Source organism: Staurois parvus, unplaced genomic scaffold (assembly GCF_062004578.1).
Source record: "Staurois parvus isolate SC_StPar_1 unplaced genomic scaffold, SC_StPar_1.0 ptg000009l, whole genome shotgun sequence".
In the NCBI taxonomy this organism is placed as follows: Eukaryota; Metazoa; Chordata; class Amphibia; order Anura; family Ranidae; genus Staurois; species Staurois parvus.
Genome location: NW_028317805.1, coordinates 4,963,541 through 4,988,436, shown reverse-complemented (window position 1 = coordinate 4,988,436; position 24,896 = coordinate 4,963,541). Strand labels below are relative to the sequence as shown.

General features: G+C 41.4%; 1 protein-coding gene across 1 annotated transcript in view; it reads right to left on the bottom strand.

Moving 5' to 3' along the window:
- Nucleotides 1–24,896, bottom strand: part of TCERG1L (transcription elongation regulator 1 like) — a 244,115-nt gene that overhangs the window by 153,919 nt on the left and 65,300 nt on the right. The window contains exon 4 of the mRNA XM_089669320.1: nucleotides 9,875–10,072. Coding sequence (XP_089525446.1) covers nucleotides 9,875–10,072 — 198 coding nt within the window. The remainder of the gene's footprint in view (nucleotides 1–9,874; nucleotides 10,073–24,896) is intronic.

The window sequence follows — 24,896 nt, the reverse complement described above, 5'->3', positions numbered from 1 at the left end:
GCGCATTACACTACCCATACATCTGTGCATAAGATGAATGGCGGATATATATACAAGTAAGTGCATTCATAAAAATTAGCATACAGGGGTTCAAAAATTTGTGCAGGCTCAGCACTGGTTTTAGCACCAAGTGACCTATATAAACTGAAACACTCCCTAAGAAAGTTGCTCAATGGTCATCAGCTTGCCTTAGTTTACTTGAGACCTGCCCTACTGATTCTGCCTCACTGTGTGTGACCTGATTTGTCTTCTGCCTTGTTCATTTTTTGCCCTGCTGTTACTGACCTCAACTTGTTTCTTGGACTTTGTCTTTGCCTCCTGTTTTAGTACTATGCTGCCCAGTTGTTAGCGACCTCAGCTTGTTTTCTGAACTCTGTCTTTGCCTCCTGATTTGGTCCCATACTGCTCCATTTTTATTGACCTCAACTTTTTTTCTCGACTTTGTTTTTGTTTCCTGATATGGTACCATGTTGTTCCTGTGTCTGATTCCTGCTCCGTGATCCTCAGCTCCCAGTTCTTCACATCTGGCTCTAAAACAGATCTGGTTCAGCCTGCAAACTCCTTGTGCCACTCTGTGCCAACACACTCTCTGTCAATTCCCTCAGGAGTGTTGGGCAGGAAGTGCAAAAGGATCCTACTCATCTACTCAATCTCTGCCAAGTACATGGTACCTACTCTCTGTTCCAGACCAGTAGCCTTCCTCAAACTTTAGCATTTTATGCTTCTGAGAGTATTGCTGTGTTTTTTTCCTCCAACCCCAACAACACTACAAGACTTAGCAGTAGAAGTAGGAAATAGATAGGAGAAGGGTTGCTGCAGAGAGTGTACTACCTCTTCTATTACAGGTATCTGCGTTTTTAATTTTTTAGGAAACTGGCAGAGTCTCTTTAAGACATTTCAAAGAAAACAATCTGTTAAAAAAGCATAATATATGGCAGCAGAAGACTATAAAGAGGAACGAAGGAGAAAGACTTTATCTGGGCTTTAAAGCAACCCTCTGTTTTGCCAATGTTTGTATAAACCACTGCCAAATATGAACTTTTGAGCTTGCACACTCACTATGCGTGATCAGGAATCAATAACTCAATAGCAGTTATTCTCCAATTGGGCACCACTGTGTGTTCTCAGTATAAGGATATTAAGTCCAGGCTGTCAATCACAGTCTGGATTTCAAAGACATCTTTGTCTTTCCTGTGGCAGTCATATGTCACAGCCAACGGCTAGCTGGAGTGGTTAGAGATGGAAATTAGGGTTTAGGCTTTGCTTCTCAAAGGTGAACTAAGCAACAAGATGTTTTAGGCATGAAAAAAAAACAGAGCCCTAAGCTACTTTGACTTCACAGGTGTCACTCATTTCTATCATGGAAATCTATTAAACCCAATAGGCCTCTGTGCCAGAGCTACAAAGTACACAAGAAATGACCAATAATGTGAAGAATGAACAAGAACAGGAAGCAACCAGCTGTTCCCATTGGGTGCTAAATAGAGGGGTTATCACAAAAGAAAAAAAAATATTAGGATCATTTCTGTAGTTACATAGACCATGAAGAAATTCATGTTGAACTGCTCTTTAATGTGAACCTGTTTTTTGCCAAAGCATTTATGCTACTGCCTTCCATTTTCCTCATTGTCCCTCCATTTGTCTCTAAGAGTGAAGAAAAAAAACCTGGTAATTCCAGGTGTGGGGATCATGTCAATAACTGCTTCTTCTACTTGACAGGCTTGATGCTTGTTACCTGACCGCTAAGGCACCATGTGCTGTCCCATGAAGCTGGGGAGAGTCTTTAGCACCCCCGTGCAGGCTCTGACAAGGACGGACTTGGAACTTACACAGGGCGTTTTCTCCTCCCTCCAGGCAGTAAAAGAGCAACAGGGATGAGAATAGATGGTAAAAAAATGATCCTGTATAGCCCAACTAAAGTGAATCTGTTGCTTTGTCTTTTATAGGCCCTGTACAGGTACACATTAGGCAGAGACACATTGCATAAATGTTAAAAACATCTTTTATCTACTACAACAACATTAACATAACAGAAAAAATATGTTGAGTTGACAAAAGAGAGATGCAGCTTGTTGTGCTGCAGATTAAAAGCTAATACCATCTGGTGCTTACACAATGGGAACTAGGAAATGCCGCTTGCAGAATTTTCTTCATTTTTATCTCAGTTTTTTAATGTTGGCTAATTTGGTTTTCCAATGAAAGTTTGTACAGTCTTCTCCTTACCAGCTCTGGGGAGATGTTATGTTTTCCCACTGGAAAGGATTTTGTTATACCATAGGAAAAGGAGATTAAATATAAAAGCAGGATAGAAGGAAGAGCAGGTGTTGCCTATAGCATTCTTTCCCAACATTATCAAATTGTGGAGCCTTTAGAACAGAATTTTACCGAACTACTCTCTTGGTGTTTATTATCTTTTCTTAAGTGGATAAGATAGATGGATGGATAGATAGATAGATATAGAGATAGATAGATAGATAGATAGATTTCCAAATTCAGTTTACATATAGGCTTACATATTCAGTTTTCCTTTTGTCTATTATCTAGTGTTTACTAAAGTATTAAATGGCCACAGCAAATGAACATCATTTGGAACCAGAAATGAACATCATTTGGAAGCACCTGTGAACAGAAACCAAATGAATTCCGATTTTCTGTTTTTTTTTACAGTTTCTGGTTTTAGGCAGTTTTTATATAGGCCTTCCTTAAAAACAACCTCCAACTTACACAGCTCCTCCTAGTCCTTGCTGGGATTTCATAAAAGTCTTCCTTAAAGCCTACCTCCAATATGGGCAACCCCCTTCCACTTCCAGTTCCGTCTTCTCCTGAAGCAGGCAACAGCTGCCACCTGCAGTAAATATTAAACATTTTTAGCATACATACCTAAATGCCCTCTAACCAATCATGGTGATGAGCAGGGTCCTCTTACTCTTCTGGTTTGTTTATTGTTGGGCGGTTCTTGAAGCTGAAGAGAGCGGCTCTCATGTGTGACATATGGGGGTTTATTTACTAAAGCTGGAGAGTCCAAAATCAGACTCCCTTCTGCATAGAAACCAATCAGCTTCCAGGTTTCATTGCCAAAGCTTCATTGAACAAGCTGAGGTTAGAAGCTGATTGGTTTCTATGCAGAAGGGAGTCTGATTTTGGACTCTCCAGCTTTAGTAAATAAACCCCATGAGGTCTGTTGTCTGCATTATTTGCCTGTGAACTTAGGCTGCAGGATGGTGTATCCCGGTATCACAGGAATCAAGGTTTATGACACAGGCCATAATTTAACCTAGAGGAACATTGACATGTGGTGAAGGAAGACAAGGATAGCATTACTGTAGTGTGGAGAGGGTGATTATTGCTTAAATATTTATTTTTCCCACACAGGAGGTGGAACAGGATATTTACCAACAAAATGGTACAGTGCTGGAGTTAGGCTTTAAGCTGACTATATACATTACAATCTAATTGTATAATGTCCATTTGTTCTACCAACAATGATGAAGTAGAAGTGCCTAACTAATGGGTTATAAATTGATTGGATTACTTAGGTAGACCCTTGTACTACATTTGATGAAGCTCAATGTTAAGTGACTTATACCAACAATACTGGCACAGTGGCATCTTAGTATGAAAACTATAAGGAGAACCATGGCCTACCGGTCAGCACTATGGCCTCAGTAAGTCTGGAGTTCTCTACCCTTCCTTAACCACTTCCTGTTTGGCCCATGTAGATAAACGGCCGAGTGGGAGAGCTGCCAAAGGGGTGGACGTTTCTAAACGTTCCCCCGCATCCATTGCCTGTGCACGCTCCCTGGGAGCGCCAGCACCATGATTGGTGCACGGAGGACACAGTGGAACACAGATCACTGTACGGGACCTTCGTGTGAGGTCCCGATTCATGTGATCACTGATTGGCCAATCAGTGATCACATGAATAGTAGTAAACAAGATGTCACTTCCTGACATCATTGCTTACTACTTGTGAAATCTGTGAATGATCACAGAGGTCACATGGTACAAGGCTATTCACAACAGCCTTCTACCATGTGACAAACTGTGACCAATCACAGCTCTCACAGTATTTCTCAATGACTGCAGGAATGCAGCCAGAGAGGAGAATTATTGCTTTTACAGCCTTTATGGCTTAAAAATCTTCATCACCTCCCCACAAGTAGTACAGTGTCATTATGGTGACACTGTACTACTAGGGTGACAGTATGTAAAAAGAAACAAAAAAACATAAATAATAATATAAAAAAATAAAATAAAAAAGTAAGAAAATGTTTTAAAAATTATAAATTTTGGTTTTAAAATAATTTGGGTTGTTTTTTTTTTTACTAAAAAGATAGATGAATTCATTTTGGCCAAGATTTATGAAGAAAGATTATTTATTTGCAAAATCTTTATAAGAAAAACACTTTTTTTTCAAAATTTCGGGAATTTTTCATTTATATAGCAAAAAAATAAAAATCCCAGTGGTGAAAAAATACCATCAAAATAAAGTTTTATCTGTCCCAACAAAATGCTAAATTCATATGGGTAAAGTATTGCATGACCGCGCAATTGTCATTCAAAGTGTAATAGCGCTGAAAGCTGAAAATTGGCCTCGATTTGAAGGGGGTGAAAGTGTCTGGACTTGAAGTGGTTAAGATCACTTGCTTGGAGTTTGTAAATTTTCCCTGCTTTTGTATAGGTTTCCTCTAGGTGCTCCACTTTCCTCTCACATTTCAAAACAATATCTACCCTATAGATTGCACATGGCAGCAGCCTTTAGACTGAAAGCTCCCCCGCAGAGCTGAAAGTGGTTCTGTGTCGAAAACTACAAGTGAATCAAGTTATTTTATGTCATCCTTTGAACCCTGCAGCACTGTACCTAATGCCAGACTGGCCCACTCTAAATGCTCCTTGTATGGACCTTACAGGGATAGGAAATAAGGGAAAATTTTGCCAATATAAATAAACCATGAATACCTCACGCCTTGACTACTGCAACTCCGTCCTCACCGGCCTACCCCAGTGCAAGCTCTCCCCGCTTCAGACCATCCTGAACTCAGCGGCTAGACTCATCCACCTCACCAACCGCTCCACCTCTGCCACCCCCCTCTGCCTCTCCCTCCACTGGCTCCCGATTGCCCAACGCATCAAATTTAAACTTCTAACCCTGACCTACAAAGCCCTACCCGTACCCTTCGCTCCTCACAGGACCTGCTTCTATCCTGCTCCCTGGTCTCCTCCTCCCATGCACGACTGCAAGACTTCTCCAGGTCCTCCCCCATCCTCTGGAACTCACTGCCCCAATCCATCAGACTGTCGCCTTCCCTCCTCACATTCCAGCGCTCCCTCAAAACCCATCTCTTCAGGGAAGCCTACCCCACCCTCACCTAATGGCCATTCTACCTCATTCCTCCCACCACTTCATTCCCCTCAGCCACTTCCTACTGTACCACTACCCCCTCCCTCCTAGATTGTAAGCTTGAAAGAGTAGGGCCCTCTTACCCCTCGTACGTTGTTTGTTATTGTTGTATTGTGCCATGTATTGTCCCCCCTATATTGTACAGCGCTGAGCAAACCCTTTGGCGCTATATAAACTCGATGTAATAATAATAATAATAATAATAATAATAATGAATACGTCATAGTATAGAAGAGGATTGAAGTCAGAATATTTAAAGTTATGTCCATTTATTTACTCAATTCAAATACAAACCATTTAATTTGATGCATTTTAAAATGGCTTCCTCTTCACAACTTATGAGTCTGGCAACCCTGTCTAGACCTGCTAAAATGGAAACGGCTCACAGATGTGAACATGAAGAAATTATACTGCCTTTAGAGAAGTCTTGTTGCTAGTATTCTGTTTATCCAATAGATGACATACAGCACATCAACCTCATTACTGCATTGCCTTCAGACCTTTGTGTTTGGAGTTCCTACACTTTGACCTATCTAGTGTTACATAAACCCTCCATTAAGTAACTAGCCTATATTTGCAAAAAGCTTACAGTGAAGCAGGGGCGGTCTGACAACTCATGGGGCCCCCTGGCAATAGGGGTTCATGGGACCCCTGTGTCCTTGCCCAAACTCAAAAAAGCCTATGATAAAGGTACCAGGGGCATCTCATAGGGCCCCCTACTGACCCTGGGCCCTTGGGCAGTGCCCGAGTTTCCAATTGGTCAGTCTGCCTCTGCAGTGAAGTATAGAAACCAATCAAAAGTGATTCACCTAAAAATATTACCTATCCTAACTTGATCCAGTGCACGGTAATCACTACAGAAAACAAAACCTGGGGAAAAAGTGTTAACTCTTCCCCACTCTATCCAAACCTAAAAATGTAATTTAGGCTGAAGTTAGGCTTTAAGAACAATTTTCTTCCAGGAGTCTTTAATCTATACAAGAGATTAGAAGAAAGCAGTTCAGAGTTTACACCACTTATTAAATTTAAAGTCTTTACGTGGAAGGTGAAAAATGCAGTATTGATTTTTTGTAAATTGCTCTTCCATGAGTAGAAGTGTGCAGTAGGACTTTCACCACCAAACAATAGGCTTGGATGAGAGATGGAGAGTGGATCTTTCAGAGCACATCAAGAATACTTCTCTGCTTCACATCCGTAAGTGAGGATTGTGTGGAAGAACAGTTCCTGCCAGAAGGCAAAAGCGCAAGGGAAATGCATCCTAGCTGAGAATGATTATGACATGCACATTCAACTACAATTACAACTGAAACCAGACAATAGAATAAAAAATAAAAAAATTCTATTTTCATTACATACCTGTCACCGGGTCTCAGTATTTGTAATGCAAGAACATAATGGCTAGTGGGAGAGATAGGTAACCCCGGCCATTTAAGCAAAGGAGCCAGGGATAGTTTAGAATTTAAAAAAGGTGTGGGGTTCCCCCTTAATCACAGGCCCTTCAGGTATGGTATGAATTTTAAGGAGGGGGAACCTATTGATTTTTGTGTGGGATTCCCTCTTAAAATCCATACCAAACCTGAAGGGGCTGGGATGAATTGGGGAAACCCTATTCTGCTTTTTCTGGAATCCCCCACTTACATCTATATGAGATCCTCATCTCAGATAAGGGTTTGATATAGATAATGGGTATCCCCAGGAGTGTTTTTAAGAAGCATCTAGGACAGGGGTGGGCAAACTTTTTGACTTGAGGGCCGCAATGGGTTCATATATTGGACCCGGGGGCCGGACCAAGAGTAGATGAATGATGTGTATGTGTGAATTAATATAAAATAAATTCAAATTTGTAACATTAAATGTTTAGATTAATTTAAGGTAGAAAAGCATAAAAAGAGTTATTTTACAAAACTTTTATGCATAGTAATTAATCCCCCATATAGTAATTCATCCCTCATAGTAATTCATCCCCCATATAGTAATTCATCCCCCATATTAATTCATCCCCCATATTAATTCATCCCCCATATAGTAATTCATCCCCCATATAGTAATTCATCCCCCATAGTAATTCATCCCCCATAGTAATTCATCCCCTATAGTAATTAATCCCCCATATAGTAATTCATCCCCCATATAGTAATTCATCCCCCATAGTAATTCATCCCCCATAGTAATTAATCCCCCATATAGTAATTCATCCCCCATAGTAATTCATCCCCCATATAGTAATTCATCCCCTATAGTAATTCATCCCCCATAGTAATTCATCCCCCATATAGTAATTCATCCCCCATAGTAATTCATCCCCCATATAGTAATTCATCCCCCATAGTAATTCATCCCCCATATAGTAATTCATCCCCCCTATAGTAATTCATTCCCCATATTAATTCATCCCCAATATTAATTCATCCCCCATATAGTATTTCATCCCCCACAGTACTATTCCCCCCCAAGTAGTAAGCCAAGTCCCCCCTGTGTCAATTCACTTACCTTTGCTCCGCGCGTTCCTCTCGCCGTGTTCCCGCGCCGTTCCGGTCTTCAGGGCGGACTGCGAGAGGAGCCTAGCTCCCCTCACGTTCGTCACGCTGCCCCGCCTACACACATCCTGACAGCCAATGTTTGCCTGCCCTGGCTGTGTTTTTTTTTATCACGCTCCGCGGGCCGGATTAAAAGGTCCGCTGGGCCGTATATGGCCCGCGGGCCGTAGTTTGCCCATTGTTGATCTAGGAGCTGTCATTTTGCTGGCAATTTAAATATACCTTTTTTCTTTGAAAATGTCAGTTCTGCTGTAGTACAGTAGGTTGTATACATCACACAGATACGCCACTTCACAGGCAAGGCCTGGGAATTTTTAATGTTCTATACAGGCATTACTACAATTACTGCTCCCTGTCCAAAAAACGTTTTTGCTTTGGTACATGTTCCCCAAGGCTGTGCTCAGCCCCCATGCAATTTGTTTGACAATGCCTAAAAAATAACCATTACTGTTTTTTACCATTTGGCTCCCATTGACTTCAATTGGGTTTAGATTTGGTACATGAACTTCAGCAATGCTCTCCAATGTGCCCCAAACTAAACCCAGGTACATTTGACTCATCACTAGCAATCAGTTACATTGTTCTCAGCTATCTCCAAATAATACAGAGCCATACTACGTAGAGGTTTCTGTGTAATACTGTATGTCACATTACTGTATTTACATGAGAAAGTAGCAAATGTATTTACCAGTCATTCACACCTTTTCGTCATGAATATATTTCAATATTGCTATACAAATTCACCTAGGAGGTAGATAGCACAATAACATAGTACATATATACAGTATATACAGTCATGGCCAAAAATATTGGCACCCCTGCATTTCTGTCAGATATTTCACCACTTCATCCAGAAAATTGTTGCAATTACAAATGTTTCGGCATTCTCATGTGTATTTATTTTGTTTGTATTGGTATGACACAAAAAAGTGGAGAAACAAAAATCAAAATCTGGCACAGTCCATGAAAAACCCCAAAATGGACTGAACAAAATTGTTGGCACCTTCTCAAAATTGTAAGAAATAATTGCATTTTTAGCTTATGATGCTTGTAATTTGTAATTAAACTCACCTGTATCAATTAACAGGTGCTGACAATATAGAAATCACACCAGCAACCAGTTAAAATGGTGAAAAATTGACTCACCCTTTCTGTTGTGTGTCTCTGTGTGCCACATGGAGCATGGCGAACAGAAAGAGCAGCAAAGAATTGTATGAGGATTTGAGAACAAAAATTGTGGAAAAGCATGGATTTGTATTCAGGCCTATGTGTCTACCATCTATGCTGTAGATATGTATTCGGAAAGGGGGGTGGTTAAAGCATGGATTAACTGCATATTTTTACTGCCCTCATTGGCACCTCTGAATGAGGGCTATTGACACATTTAAGACCCAACTCCACATTTATAACAAAATGTAAAATCACTGTTCTGGAGGACAGGCAACCCACTGTCACAGCTGGGGCAGAAGAGGAAGGACCTGTGAAATCACTGGACCAGTAAGAAGACTACAGGGAAAAAAGATGCATAATTGGGGGGGCTTCAGGGAAGGAGGGAGCTGGGCATTAATGTTTTTTTTTTTTTCACTTTACTGCAGTTTCACACTATTACTCTTTGCATTGCTGTATTACTGTAAATCTAATGCACCTATGAGAGTTAAGAAAGTTGAAAACACATCTTCCTAGCATAACTTGAGGCCCCACATTGAGCACCATTTTGAAAATGAATATTGTAAATTCTTGTAAGTTCCATCAACTGCTTCCTGACAATCAACCAAATGTGCCTTTGCATGGTCTACAGCTTCCATATCAGCATCTCCAGACTGGCACCTAATTCACTGATGTTTGACATATCTGGTTGTAAAAAAATGTCAGTTCTCTTTAGAATTGTCAGTTGTGTAAATGACCTCATCTCGTTATAAATGTTATAAGATCTTACCAGGCAGGTGAGAAGCTAAGAGTGGTATCTTGATTGGAGAGAGGGTCAGCATATGATATGGAGGAGCTCTGTGTGGGGTAAGGCTCGGTGATGACTCTGCATCCAATCCTATTAATGCAGCAGGGGGTGCACTTAATGCACCCAAAATTGCGATGGATTGATTGCTGCTGGCTGGCTTTATCCCATTGTGGCGGCTGCCTGTAAGTAAAGCATATATCATTTTGTGAATATAGGCAGATAGTACGTGTGTATATATATATATATATATATATATATATATATATAAAATGAAGTACATATCTAAAAGACACTAAATAAAACAATGGGATCCTCCCCACCCTGTTGGAACTCTCCCGTATCAGTTACAAAAAAAAAAATCAACACGCTTTTTTCTAAGTATCTTCTGTCCAGATGCATGGGGGGATTTACTAAAACTGGAGGGTGCAAAATCTGGTGCAGCTCTGCACAGAAACCAATCAACTGTGAAAGCTTAACCTCCTTGGCGGTATGATTCTTTCCGATTTTTTGTGCTGAAAGCGGTACCATTTTTTTGCATGGAAATATGTAGTTTTTTATTGTAGGCTGTAATTTTTAGGAATAACTCACTAAAATCTGTCCGAACAAGAGTCTTAAACATTCTGGATATGATAAAATTTGAAACGCGAAATCATAAATTATAATTTAATAAATAATCATAAAAAATAATAATATAAAAATAATAAATTTAATTCAATAATGTAATCAAACCAAAAACACTGAAATTTGAAATACAGAGGCAAATTCGCACATCGCTGAGCAAAGTTGCAAAATCGTTTTCAGTGTCTGATGATGAATTTCCCCCACGAATCATTATCACTCAATTCTGCAAGTGGTTCTGATTTACTATCGCTGCTCTAAAACCGCTTTTGACGTAAAGGGACGCTTTTTGGACGCCATGGACTTTTCTGTTTCCAGGCAGAAAGAACAGTCAAAATGCAGGCAGGGCACAGGACAAAGCAGTAGGGACAAAATATATGTGAAATGCATTGAAACAGCAATGACAGCAAAAATGACATTTTTTAAAAATTTCATATTTCCCGACGGCACAGGGACCGGAACACAGAAGCCGGATGCCGGCATCGGCCGGAGGAGATGGCCGGGGACGCTGCAGGGGACACATTGCGGGAGCGAAGGACAAGGTAAGTGCTGCAGGGACCCCCAGAGCAGCGCTGCATGGTAAGCCCGAGTGTAGCTTGGGGTTACCGCTTTTGGTATAGAAATTTTACCCCGAGCTACACTCGGGAATACCGCTAAGGAGGTTAATGAACAAGCTGAAGCTAGAAGCTGATTGTCTACTATGCACAGCTGCACCAGATTCTGAGTGCTCCAGTATTAGTAAATGCCCCCTATGGTGTCAAAGGTGATGGATCCTAAAACTTGAGGGAGCAAAACCACATAATGATGTGACTTACCGTATTTGCCGGCGTATAAGACGACTTTTCAACCCGTGAAAATCTTTTGAAAAGTCGGGGGTCGTCTTATACGCCGGTATACGGCGAGCCAGTGTCAGAGCGGCACTTTTTCGAGGGGAGGCGCCACCCCCCCTCCTCCTCCAACGGACACCAAATACAGGGGTGGGCAGAGGGGCTGCTGTACCTTACCTGGCTCCGGTCCCGGTCCCACGACGATCCGGTCCAGGAAGCGCGGCTTTTCCTTCTTTCAGTTCGGCCGCTCGATGGTCCCGCTCGGCTCTGCCTCCTCAGCGGTGATTGGGCGCCAGCACTGGAAAGGCACACAGGCGACCAATCACCGACGAGGAGGCGGAGCCGAACTGCCCCGCGAAAATCAAGCGGCCGAACTGAAAGAAGGAGCAGCCGCTCCTCTTCCCCACTGACACTAACGATGGGGCACTATTCCTCCTCCACACTGACACCAACGATGAGGTACTGTTCCTCCCCCACTGACACCAACGATGGGGCACTATTCCTCCTCCACACTGACACCAACGATGAGGCACTGTTCCTCCCCCACTGACACCAACCATGGGGCACTATTCCTCCTCCACACTGACACCAATGATGGGGCACTATTCCTCCCAGTGACACCAATGATGGGGCGCAATTCCTGCCACTGATACCAATGATGGGGCACTATTCCTCCCACTGACACCAATGACGTGGCACTATTCCTCCCACTGACACTAATGATGGGACACTATTCCTCCCACTGACACCAATGATGGGGCACGGTTCTTCCCACTGACACCAATGATGGGGCACGGTTCTTCCCACTGACACCAATGATGGGGCACGGTTCTTCCCACTGACACCAATGATGGGGCACTATTCCTCCCACTGACTAATGATGGAGCACTATTCCTCCCACTGACACTAATGATGGGACACTATTCCTCACACACTGACACTAATGATGGGGCACCATCATTGGTGTCAGTGGGAGGAATAGTGTCCCATCATTGGTATCAGTGGGAGGAATAGCGCCCCATCATTGGTATCAGTGGGAGGAATAGCGCCCCATCATTGGTATCAGTGGGAGGAATAGTGCCCCATCATTGGTATCAGTGGGAGGAATAGTGCCCCATCATTGGTGTCAGTGGATGAAATAGTGCCCCATCATTAGTGTCAGTGGGAGGAGTAGTGCCTCATCATTGGTATTAGTGGGAGGAATAGTGTCCCATCATTGGTGTCAGTGGCAGGAATAGTGTCCCATCATTGGTATCAGTGGGAGGAATAGCGCCCCATCATTGGTATCAGTGGGAGGAATAGTGCCCCATCATTGGTGTCAGTGGATGAAATAGTGCCCAATCATTAGTGTCAGTGGGAGGAGTAGTGCCTCATCATTGGTATAAGTGGGAGGAATCATGCCCCATCATTGGTGTCAGTGGGAGGAATAGGACCCCATCATTGGAATACCATACTGAAATACCATACCATATTGAAATCAAATCTGATGTTTTTTTATTTGGTGTGTGTTGGAAGAGGGGTAGTCTTATACGGCGAGTATAGCTCAAACACTATATTTTAACAGGAAAAGTAGGGGGTCGTCTTATACGCCCAGTCGTCTTATACGCCGGCAAATACGGTATGTGGCACCACCCTCTGCAGCATTCCATAGTGCGTCCAGTGTAGTGGCGAGTCTTGACCCCCTAGAAAGTGGGTTGAATGACCCTGGGTGCAGTGTCCCTGAATCAGTGAATCTGCGGAGTAGAGCCCCTCAGAGAGCTGAGGCTGATTTTTTTGCTGTTTGGGTCTAGCTGGACTTGGACTTTATGATATTTCCCAGAATCAAGAATAAGGAAATGTTATTATCTTTCTTTAATAGAAATTATACAAGTAAGTTCCTGTTTGCCCTATAACAGAAATAGTGCTACAGGGTGGCACGGGTGCGCAAAATCACGTATATATACACGTGATTGTGCATCTCCGGGTAGAGGGCGCGTGAGCGCCTAACCCAAGCTGCCATTCGTGGCCATAGCTGTCAACCACCGGGTCCCGGCAGGTGATTACTTGCCAGCGCCCAGTGATTGCTGAGGATCTCTGTCGGGGAGAACTGTTTGTAAACAACACAGTTCTCCCTATCATCTCGTGTACACTGCTTTGCATGGCTGTGCACAGCACAGCCATACAAAGCAGTGTGCTTACAGTGAAGCACAAACACAGGGCCCCTAGTAAAACACACCCAGCACACTGTTAACCCTTTGATCGCCACTCATGTTAACCACTTCCTGCCCAGCGCCATTAGTACAGTGTCAGTGTTTTTTTTTAGCACTGATCACTGTATTGGTGTCACTGGGGATGTCAGTGACACCAAGTCAGTTCCCCCCAGTGTCAGATGCCCTCCGAAGTCCTGCTATAAGTCTCTGATCACCGCCATTACTAGTACAAAAAAAAAATTCCATTATCTATACCGCCATTTGTAAACACTATAACTTTCATGTAAACCAATTAATTTACACATAGCAGAATACAATAATAACTGAACTCTTCTTTATATAAATAAATCTATCCCAATCTAAACTTATACAAAATAATAATACAAAAATGTCCAAAATTAAATGAATGTCCCAAAAAATTAATCAAAAAAATGATGTTTTATATATATGTTTTTAAAATTTTTGGATATTTATTTATGGGACATTTATGTTTTTTGGGACTTTTTTTGATGTAGTAGAATACATTTTGACTTAAATTTATGACGAAATTAGATTTTTAAAAATTTTTTACTGGACATGTTTAATAGCAAAAAGTCAAAAATATTGTTTTTTTCTCAGAATTGTTTTTATAGAGCAAAGCATAAAAAACACAGAGGCAATCAAATACCACCGAAGGAAAGGTCAATTTGTGGAAAAAAAAGGCATAAATTTAATTTGGGTGCAGCGTTGCATGACTGCGCAATTGTCAGCTAAAGGAACACAAAACCATTACGCAAAAAATGGCCTGGAAAGGAAGGGGGTGGGGGGACCCTCTGGAGGGCAAGTGGTTAAATAGTTTACATACCTGTATAAAAGAGAAAACATGTACACATACATACATGCACACACATACTCGTAGACTCGGAAAACAAGCACAAGCTGCATCACACACAGCAGTCAATAAGAATCCAATTAGCAAAACATTTTAATCTAATTAGCAAGTTTGGATATTTTTAGTAAAGTGTAGAAATTACTCAGATTTTATTTTGCTCTTAAAGTACGAACTCTAAAAATAACACAGCCGTGTAAAAACCATTACTAATACACCCGTGTCATCATCTAAAAAAATCCATAAACAACAGTAGACCTTAAAGAGAACAGGCGCTTCTTGTAATCACAATCTCCAGTCTTAAAGTGGATAATTCATGTATACTGTATATATGAATAGAGCAGCACACCCCAGAGGTCCCTTGTGTTACTCTTCCCTTACCTAGTCTGAGTGCTGCTGGACATGATGCACATAATGCAGTGACACAAAATCAAATTTTCATTATCCAAATATACAGTCAGGTCCATAAATATTGGGACATCGACACAATTCTAACATTTTTGGCTCTATACACCACCACAATGGATTTAAAATGAAACGAACAAGATGTGCTTTAACTGCAGACTGTCAGCTTTAATTTGAGGGTATTTACATCCAAATCAGGTGAACGATGTAGGAATTACAACAGTTTGCATATGTGCCTCCCACTTGTTAAGGGACCAAAAGTAATGGGACAATTGGCTTCTCAGCTGTTCCATGGCCAGGTGTGTGTTATTCCCTCATTATCCCAATTACAAGGAGCAGATACAAGGTCCAGAGTTCATTTCAAGTGTGCTATCTGCATTTGAAATCTGTTGCTGTCAACTCTCAAGATGAGACCCAAAGAGCTGTCACTATCAGTGAAGCAAGCCATCATTAGGCTGAAAAAAACAAAACAAACCCATCAGAGAGATAGCAAAAACATTAGGCGTGGCCAAAACAACTGTTTGGAACATTCTTAAAAAGAAGGAAAGCACCGGTGAGCTCAGCAACACCAAAAGACCCGGAAGACCACGGAAAACAACTGTGGTGGATGACCGAAGAATTCTTTCCCTGGTGAAGAAAACACCCTTCACAACAGTTGGCCAGATCAAGAACACTCTCCAGAAGGTAGGTGTATGTGATTGTGGTGGTGTATAGATCCAAAAATGTTAGAATTGTGTCGATGTCCCAATATTTATGGACCTGACTGTAATCCAGACACATCCACTACTTAATGGGCCTGTAATTTATTTTTCATGCCAATTGTTCCTTACTATGTTTTTCTTCCTCAGTTTATTTGGAAAAGGCAGTCCATGTGCACTGCTCTACAGTATGCACACATCAAATCGCATAGTCGTTAGGCTCCATGCACACTAGCATTTTATTTTAAGCTCCTTGAAGCTATTATCAGCATTTTTTTCTGCTCCTAGAAGCTGAATAGTGTTATCCTATGTGTCCATGCACACTCTTTTAGGCTTGAAAAGTTTTTCAAGCTTCAGAGTTTTTGTAGTTTTTAGGAGTGTTTTTTCTGGCAGAAAAAGAATGCTAATTGCTTCTAAACACTCCTAAGACTCCATGCACATTAGCATTTTTTTAACTTAAAAAAATGCGGGATAAAAAGCATTGGTAATAGCATTTTTAAGTAGCATTTAAGTAGTGTTTAGGAGCGTTAGTGGTTTACTAGCGTTTTTACAGTTAAGTAGAGGGGGAAAAAAAAGCGAGAAAAAGCTGTTCGGAGCATTTTTGTAGTGTTTAGCATTTTTTTCTGCTGGAAAAATGCTCCAAAAAACTACAAAAACATTTTTTTTCTGCCTCTAGATGCTTAATAATGCTAATAGTCTAAAGTAGTTTGCACGGACACATAGAATAACATTATTTGACTTCTAGGAGTTTAACCTCCCTGGCCGTCTAACTCATCAATATTTTTGAATGTTAAAGCGGTACATTTGCTTTGCATGGAAATTTGTTGTTTTATATTGTAGGCCTGTAATTTTTAGGAATACCTCACTGAAATCTGTCCGAACAAGAGTCTAGTAAACATCCCGGGTAGGATAAAGTTTGAAACACGAAATCATAAATTATAATATAATAAATAATTATAAAAAATAAAATATAATAATAATAAATGTAATTCAATAATATAATCAAACCAAAAACACTGAAATTTGAAATATAGTGCCAAGTTCGCTGAGCTCAGTTGCAGAATCGTTTTCAGTGTTTGATGACGAATTTCCCCACGAATCATTATTGCTCAATTCTGCAAGTAGTTCTAATTTACTATCGCTGTCAGGGGCGGACTGACCATTTGGAAACTCGGGCACTGCCCGAGGACCCGGGGTCAGTAGGGGGCCCCATGAGATGCCCCTGGTACCTTTCATAGGCTTTTTTGAGTGTAGTTTGAGTATGGGTGAGGACACAGGGGCCCCATGATCCCCTATTGCCCGGGGCCCCATGAGTTGTCAGTCCGCCCCTGATCGCTGTTCTCTTGCTGGTCTAAAACCGATTTCGACCTAAAGGGACACTTTTTGGACGCCATGGACATTTCTCAGTTTCCAGGCAGAAAGAACGGTAAAAATGCAGGCAGGGCACAGGACAAAGCACTCGGGATAAAATGTATGTGAAATGGTTTGATACAGTAATGTAATACTAACAGATTACAGTGTATTGTGTGTAAGTAAAATTTTGACTTTTTTGAATCTCCCACTGATTCCGCCCCGTGTATGTCCCGTCGCTCGCAGGGAACCGAACCCGGAAGACGGATGCCGGCATCGGCTGGCGGACATGGCCGAGGTACACAGTGGGAGGACCTCGGACTGGGACAAGGAAAGGCTTGAGGGATCTCTGCAGTGTAATCCCGAGTATGGCTTGGGGTTACCGTTTTTGGTACTGAAATTAACACCGAGTCATGATTGGGATAACCGCCAGGAAGGTTAAAAAAAACCTAGCCTGCATGGAGCCTAAATGCCACTAAACATTACTAAAAAAGCTCCTAACAGCTTTTTTCTAGCTTTTTTCCCCCCTACATGTATTGTAAAAACACTAATAAAATGTTAATGCTCCTAAACGCCTCTAAATGCTACTAAAACGCTACTACCAGGGTTTTTTATCCAGTTTTTTTTCCAGAGTTTTTTTCAGCTTAAAAAAATGCTATTGTGCACAAAGCCTTACTATCAGGTAAGTGCCAAATTCCCATGCAACAAGTGCTCATTTGCATGCGAATGGGGCATACACACACTTGTTTGCGTGCATGGGTGCGTCCACAGATCCTGGTCGTCTATTAAACCCAAGGTCTGTCTAGCCTCAGTGCTAGACTGTCTTCAGCTCTAATTCCTGTATCCTGAGTTCTTGAAAGTCTTCTACCTTGTTCCTGAGCTAGCTACATCTGACATTTCTCTTAGAACACCCCTCTCTGTTACGTCTGCTGTGCACTTCTGTTATTGACCATGGCTTGGACCATGATTTCACCTTCTGACTTGGTACCTCACTGCCAGCAAGTTACCGACTCCTTCTTGTTCCTGGCTTTGAACTTGATCCTGACCCTGCACCTGTCTTCCTGGCTACTGCTGAACATAGCTTGTGACCTGACTGCATACTGTCACTGGAAGGACTCCAGTGTTTCCAAGCTCAAGTTCACTGCTCCAGCTTCCTGACATCTGCTCCCCTCTACTGCCCCAGCAGTATCTGTCTCCACTACCAAGAAAATTGCAAAAGGCCACCCTCATCATCTAGGGCTTCATAGTCACTTACTCCATCTCAAAAGCAAGCAAAAGAGGGTGACTACCTTCCTACATACAGTGGGACCATGGAGAAGGCCGCCCTCTAATAGAAAGTCAGATCACAGCAAAATATAAATAAATAAATACTTTTGGATAATTTAAGGAGTCTGAGAGCAATGGAAGGCAGAGCAAGGACAAGGGACAGGCAAAAGGGGCAGCAGTCTGGTAGAAGGGGGCACCCTATCAATACATGCATGCTCCAGATCAGTGGCTGGAAACCAGTGGGCTGTGGTTTTATGTCTGTTCTGACAGCTACTGATGTCACACTATGCTCCAACATGCCCACTCCATCTGCCCACAGCTGACACAAAAAACACACCATACATACACAACTAACTTCCAGCTGCTAGAAGGCAAGGAATTGGCCTACCATGGGCAGCCAAAACAAAGGAACAGAGAATAGTGGGGATTGAAAGTTTGGGCACCCCAGCTAAAAATTTGTATTAATGTGCATAAAGAAGCCAAGGAAAGATGGAAAAATCTCCAAAAGGCATCAAATTACAGATTAGACATTCTTATAATATGTCAACAAAAGTTAGATTTTATTTCCATCATTTACACTTTCAAAATAACAGAAAACAAAAAAATGGCGTCTGCAAAAGTTTGGGCACCCTGCAGAATTTATAGCATGCACTGCCCCCTTTGCAAAGCTGAGACCTGCCAGTGACATGGATTGTTCTCAATCAACGTCTGGGAAGACCAGGTTATGTCAATCTCAAAGGTTTTAAATGCCCAGACTCATCTGACCTTGCCCCAACAATCAGCACCATGGGTTCTTCTAAGCAGTTGTCTAGAAAACTGAAACTGAAAATAGTTGATGCTCACAAAGCTGGAGAAGGCTATAAGAAGATAGCAAAGCGTTTTCAGATGTCAATATCCTCTGTTCAGAATGTAATTAAGAAATGGCAGTCATCAGGAACAGTGGAAGTTAAAGCAAGACCTGGAAGACCAAGAAAAATATCAGACAGAACAGCTCACAAGATTTTGAGAAAAACAATTCAAAACCCATGTTTGACTGCACGATCCCTCCAGAAAGATCTGGCAGACACTGGAGTTGTGGTACACTATTCCACTATAAAGAGATACTTGTACAAATATGGTCTTCATGGAAGAGTCATCAGAAGAAAACCTCTTCTACGTCCTCACCACAAAAATCATCGTTTGAACTTTGCAAATGAACATATAGACAAGCCTGATGCATTTTGGAAACAAGTTCTGTGGACCGATGAGATTAAAATTGAACTTTTTGGCCGGAATGAGCAAAGGTACGTTTGGAGAAGAAGGGGCACAGAATTTAATGAAAAGAATCTCTGTCCAACTGTTAAGCATGGGGTTGGATCAATCATGCTTTGGGGTTGTGTTGCAGCCAGTGACAAAGGGAACATCTCACGAGTAGAAGGAAAAATGGATTCAATAAAATTTCAGCAAATTTGGATGGTAACTTGATGCCATCTGTGAAAAAGCTGAAGTTAAAGAGAGGATGGCTTCTACAAATGGATAATAATCCTAAACAAACCTCGAAATCCACGGGGGATTACATCAAGAGGCGTAAACTGAAGGTTTTGCCATGGCCTTCACAATCTCCTGACCTCAACATAATTGAAAATCTATGGATAGACCTTAAAAGAGCAGTGCGTGACAGACAGCCCAGAAATCTCAAAGAACTGGAAGACTTTTGTAAGGAAGAATGGGCAAAGATACCTAAAACAAGAATTGAAAGACTCTTGGCTGGCTACAAAAAGCATTTACAAGCTGTGATACTTGCCAAAGGGGGCAGTACAAGATATTAACTGTGCAGGGTGCCCAAACTTTTGCAGACGCCATCTTTTTGTTTTCTGTTATTTTGAAAGTGTAAATGATGGAAATAAAATCTAACTTTTGTTGACATATAAGAATGTCTAATCTGTAATTTGATGCCTTTTGGAGATTTTTCCATCTTTCCTTGGCTTCTTTATGCACATTAATACAAATTTTTAGCTGGGGTGCCCAAACTTTCAATCCCCACTGTATATGTTTGAGTATATTTTTTCTTAAACAGGTGATTAGTGTCATATACAGAGTAACTCCACTTTCATGGGAAAAGTATATGAAATAAAAAAATACAGCATATGCAATCGGCACACAAGTCATATTGTAATTTAATATTGATAAAATGACCTTTCCTTTTCAATCTGCAGTGCTGTAATTTTCTGTAAAGTTCAATACAATATGACAACCTGGAGGTGTTCTTTACACAGTCAGTTACATAGTTACATAGTTTGTCTGGCTGAAAAAAGACAAACGTCCATCCAGTATAAACCAGTAAATTAAGTATATCAAATTTTTTTTTGCTTTTTTCCCCACAGATGTGTTTTTCTACTGCTATCCTATGGTGGTTTGTAGGGAGGAAGGAAGGCCTGGCGTGGTGAGTAGACTTTTCTTTCTAGTGGAATGTCTACTTTAGGTCAAAGCAGTTTATTAAATATGACCCTACAAATCAGGATCATAGAAAAAGTGTAGTAACCGGTAAGAACTACTCAAATTTCAGTCCTGTAAAGATTTATTCTGACTGACTCAAGAACACAGGGACATGGCCTTAAAATAACTGGAGGAAAGTTCAAACCTGCACAGTTGGTGTACAAAGCTCCCCAGAAATGTAATGTTCTGCTCATGTGATTAGCTCGCTGATTTTCCCAGACGTCTGCACTAAGAAGTCAGATTTTAATCATCCTCTGCAACAAAAATTTCACTTTTGATGAGCTGCCCCAATAGGAATAATCACTTGTAAAGGGATGCTGACACTGCGACTTTCCTCATTAGAATCCTGCAAGTGCATCAGCTGATCAATAATGAAAAAAGCAATTCCCATTCAGAATCAGTATCCAAAAGACATAGAAGAACAAACAGCTTTTCCTTCAGAGCAACAAAAGGCAGGAATCTTCAACAAAATTGTTCAACAAATCCCCGCAATGTACATAGATCACCCAGAAGGCAATATTTTTTCCCAAGTGAATTTAATTTTTAAATTGATCAATTTAGCTATTTATATTAGTTGCATTTAAAAATAAAATGAATGATTTTAATGATTTTATAACTACGTATTGGTTTTTATTTTATATGTGGAGTTCATCCATCATTTTATTCTGCGCCTGTCCTGAAAGTTGCTGTAAGCCCCCACAGAGGCTGTCTTATTTCCTGCCTGATGACACTCTCTCCAGGCTTCTGCAGCCGAAGGATTGTTCATAAAAATGTCAAATAATAAGGATGCTTTGAGTATTAACGGGAGGAAATCTGAAGGTTCAGTTGTTTGACAGTTTTATGAACGCTCCCTCGGCTGCAGCAACCTAGCAGCATGGCTCGGATCACACATTGTGTCTTGGCCAGCACAGTGTGCCTTATATACTGGAGGCACATAAATATTGGAAATAAACAAATAAGTCACCTGTGGATTACAAACTAATGCCTGAACATCATCATCCTCAATATTTACTAGATCCACAAAGTCTGTAAGCTAGGAATTTGTTTCTCTCTTGTTCTGTCTGTGAGACGGCTTGTAACGAGACACATCAATCTACTGTTTCTAATATTAATGTGAATCATGTTTCAGCTATTTGTTTATGCGACGGGATTTTTTTTTATATATACTGAATAAAATCAAAAGAGACTAGATTTGTATCAGTTTGGCACAATCACAATTTTGTGAGATTAAAGTGTTATTAAATCCTCAAATGTTAATTAGTTGTTTATTTGTTTTTTTGGGGTTTTTTTTAATTATTTCTGTCTCAGCAAAAAAACAAGCTCTTGAAAAATTTGTAAAGATTACTTCTGATCCTCAGGGACCGCATATGTCAGAGAGGCAATGGGGAGACCTTGTGAGGTAGTGGAGCCCCCCTGTTGTGTGCACTCTCATTTTGAAAACAATTCTTGATGCAAGGACACTTTGCATCCACAACACATAGACCATTTGATTGACAGACGGTTCTAGGGAAGTGAGTGTGTCTTCCGAAACGCGTAAAATGCCAATTGAAGTGGGGGCTAGGACTGGGTGACATTGCCCCACTGCTGCTTTCTCTAGTGTGATTGTTGACTATGCTATTATAGGAGCATCTTTGTGAGTATGCTTTTGGCATTCAGAACTTTAATAAAGTGTTGTTTGGTAATGCTCTAGGCCTTTGTGTCCTCCTGACAGCCGGCTCTGATCCATGATTATGTATGAAAGGGGTCTCCAGACTTTTCAGTATGAGGGTCACATCGTATATATTTTCCAATTATTTGAGGACCGAAAAGCCAGTTTAGAAATTATTGAATCAAGTGCACTTGGATTTTTTGGAATCAACATAATATGATTTAGAACATCAGCAAAACAAAGAAAAGAAAACATCGCTCCAGGTCGGTCCACCACCTTTTGCTCCTATTAATGCCTGGGTGCAGGTAAAGCTTGTAACAAAACTCAGTGCAGAAAAATAGAATTGGATTACTGCACACTGTAAAAGGAATAAAACTTCAGCTTCCTTATAGAAATGATTAAAACCTTCAGAATACAGCACAGCTACACAGAGGAACAGGGTAACGCATTGCACGCCCACTGCCGCTTAATCATAATCAGGTTCCTCTGTGTAGCTGTGCTATGGTCTGAAGGATTCAATCATTTTAAGCCCCATCAGGAAACTTCCCATCAAAGTCCCCCTTACACTGCAGCCCCCTGACATCAGAGTCTCTACTTACATGAGGGTCCCCATCAGAGTCCCCTCTTACATCAGAGGGCTGGAAAAAAAAATCTTGCAGTGGGCCAAATTTGGCCCAAGGGTCATGATTTGAAGATCCATGCTCTACAAGAATTTACTGAACATGCATGCTCTAAACAGATGTTGCTGAACTGACATGAACGGTGGGTGCTCCCCCACCAGGATTTCCAGGAAGTGGCACTGAGACATGTACAGCAAGGAGCAGGGGTGGCACTTTTCGGGGGGGTGGCGCTGGCACTCGAAAGAAGGGACACTGATTGTCCTGTGCTGGTTCCTGTGTGGTGACGTTGCACCGGTGATTGGTGATGGTGCTGTGTATAAGGAGGCCCCAAGGGGCACCAGGGATGGCCAGAAAGTGGAAGAGCAGAGTGAAGGATCCGGGGGAGAGGCTGTGAGACTCCAGCAATGGATTCCATAGAGCTGTGATGTGAATCTCTCTCTTTCTCTTCTGGGGGATGGGGATGGTGGGGGGGGGAGATATTTTGTGTTGCCTAGGGTAGCACAAAACCTAAACACACACTGGCGTGGAGATCTAGAGAACAGTAAAATGTGATTGCAATTGCACCTAGTGAGATGGAGCTATAAGAATAAGTAAATAGGGGTTTAATACTACTTTAAACCTCAGTTGAACCCATTTAATTACTATAATGCAGTTAGGCTGCATGTATAAATATGACTTTTTTTTATATTTTTGTACCTGCTAAGTGCTGCAATAAGGGCTAAAAGAACTTGGCACTTAGTTTAGTATTGCAATCAAAAATTAACCCAGTTTTTAGAACCCTATCCATCCTTTGTCTCCTAAATACCTATGTTCTTTGAATAGTTTACTTAAATGATTCCTCTGGCAAGGCAAGAAAGCCAGGGGGGCTCACTCTCAACATAGAAAATCTAAGGGGATAGGCTGTACAGATCTATAAGATTACTTTACCTCTACTCCTTTGGGTCAGTTGGTGTTAAAGTGGTCCCTCTGGATATACTTGGATGTAGATATTCCATCTGTGCTGGTGTTGCGGGTCCAGTTATGATGAGGGCTTATAGGGCTATACTGTCTATATGTTAGTAACATGTACATATTGAAAGCTGTTCTCTGTAGTGCACTCTTTAATGCGTGCTATAGATTGAGGAGTGTGTGTGATATGGCATAGTTTGGGTTGTGCGGTTAAAATGGGCATTATCTTTTTTTTTGTTTTTAATTATGGATGAGTTGCAGAGAGATTTATAGAGAATATCATTGTCTCCTTTGGAAATCAGCTGGGACACTGGACTATCTATTGTCCAGTGGTTCCCTAGGAGGTGGAGCTGAGGTGGTGGCGGCTGGCAGAGCTCCTGTATGCCACTGTAGGCCGTAGCTGATGCTGTTGAGTAAGGATATGGGCTGGAGTATGGGTGCACTTGCACAGTGGGCGCTTGGTTTGTGGAGGTGATCCACTTCTACCCTGTGTTGGATGTGATGTAAGGCTCAGGATGACGTATATCAAGCGGGCAATGCCATTTAAGCGCCCCGTCAGATGCTGGGTTTTGGCCCTATTTGGAGCTATTATATGGCTGGCTAATTATGATGTGGAGATAACATAAGTTGAGAGACATATGGTTTGAGAATAAAGGGAGAGGAGGGATTGGGGGGCTTAATTGACATGGTTTTGTTTACTGTATCATAAGAGTTACTGGTGAAGAGGTGATTCCATATGTATGCACATGAGCATCTCAAGTAGCGGACTGATATTATAAATTAGCCTGGATATTGGACCTGACGGCATACCTGCTCCTGCTTTTTGATGGTGGGAGTGTTGGGTATGTGTTTGGATGGGGGAGTTGGCATTTATGAGTCCCTAAGAGAGGGGCATTTCCGTATTGAAGGAACCTTGATTGATTGTTTGTGTTTTGTTATGTCTAGATTATTATACAAGCGGTTCTATGATTATATGCCAAATATATAACATTTGGAACATCTGGATGAATAATGAATACGGATGCCCACTCAAGACTACTTTTCTTACTCCCTACGTGTGCTGATGCCCTGCATCCCTGACTGTATCTGTAT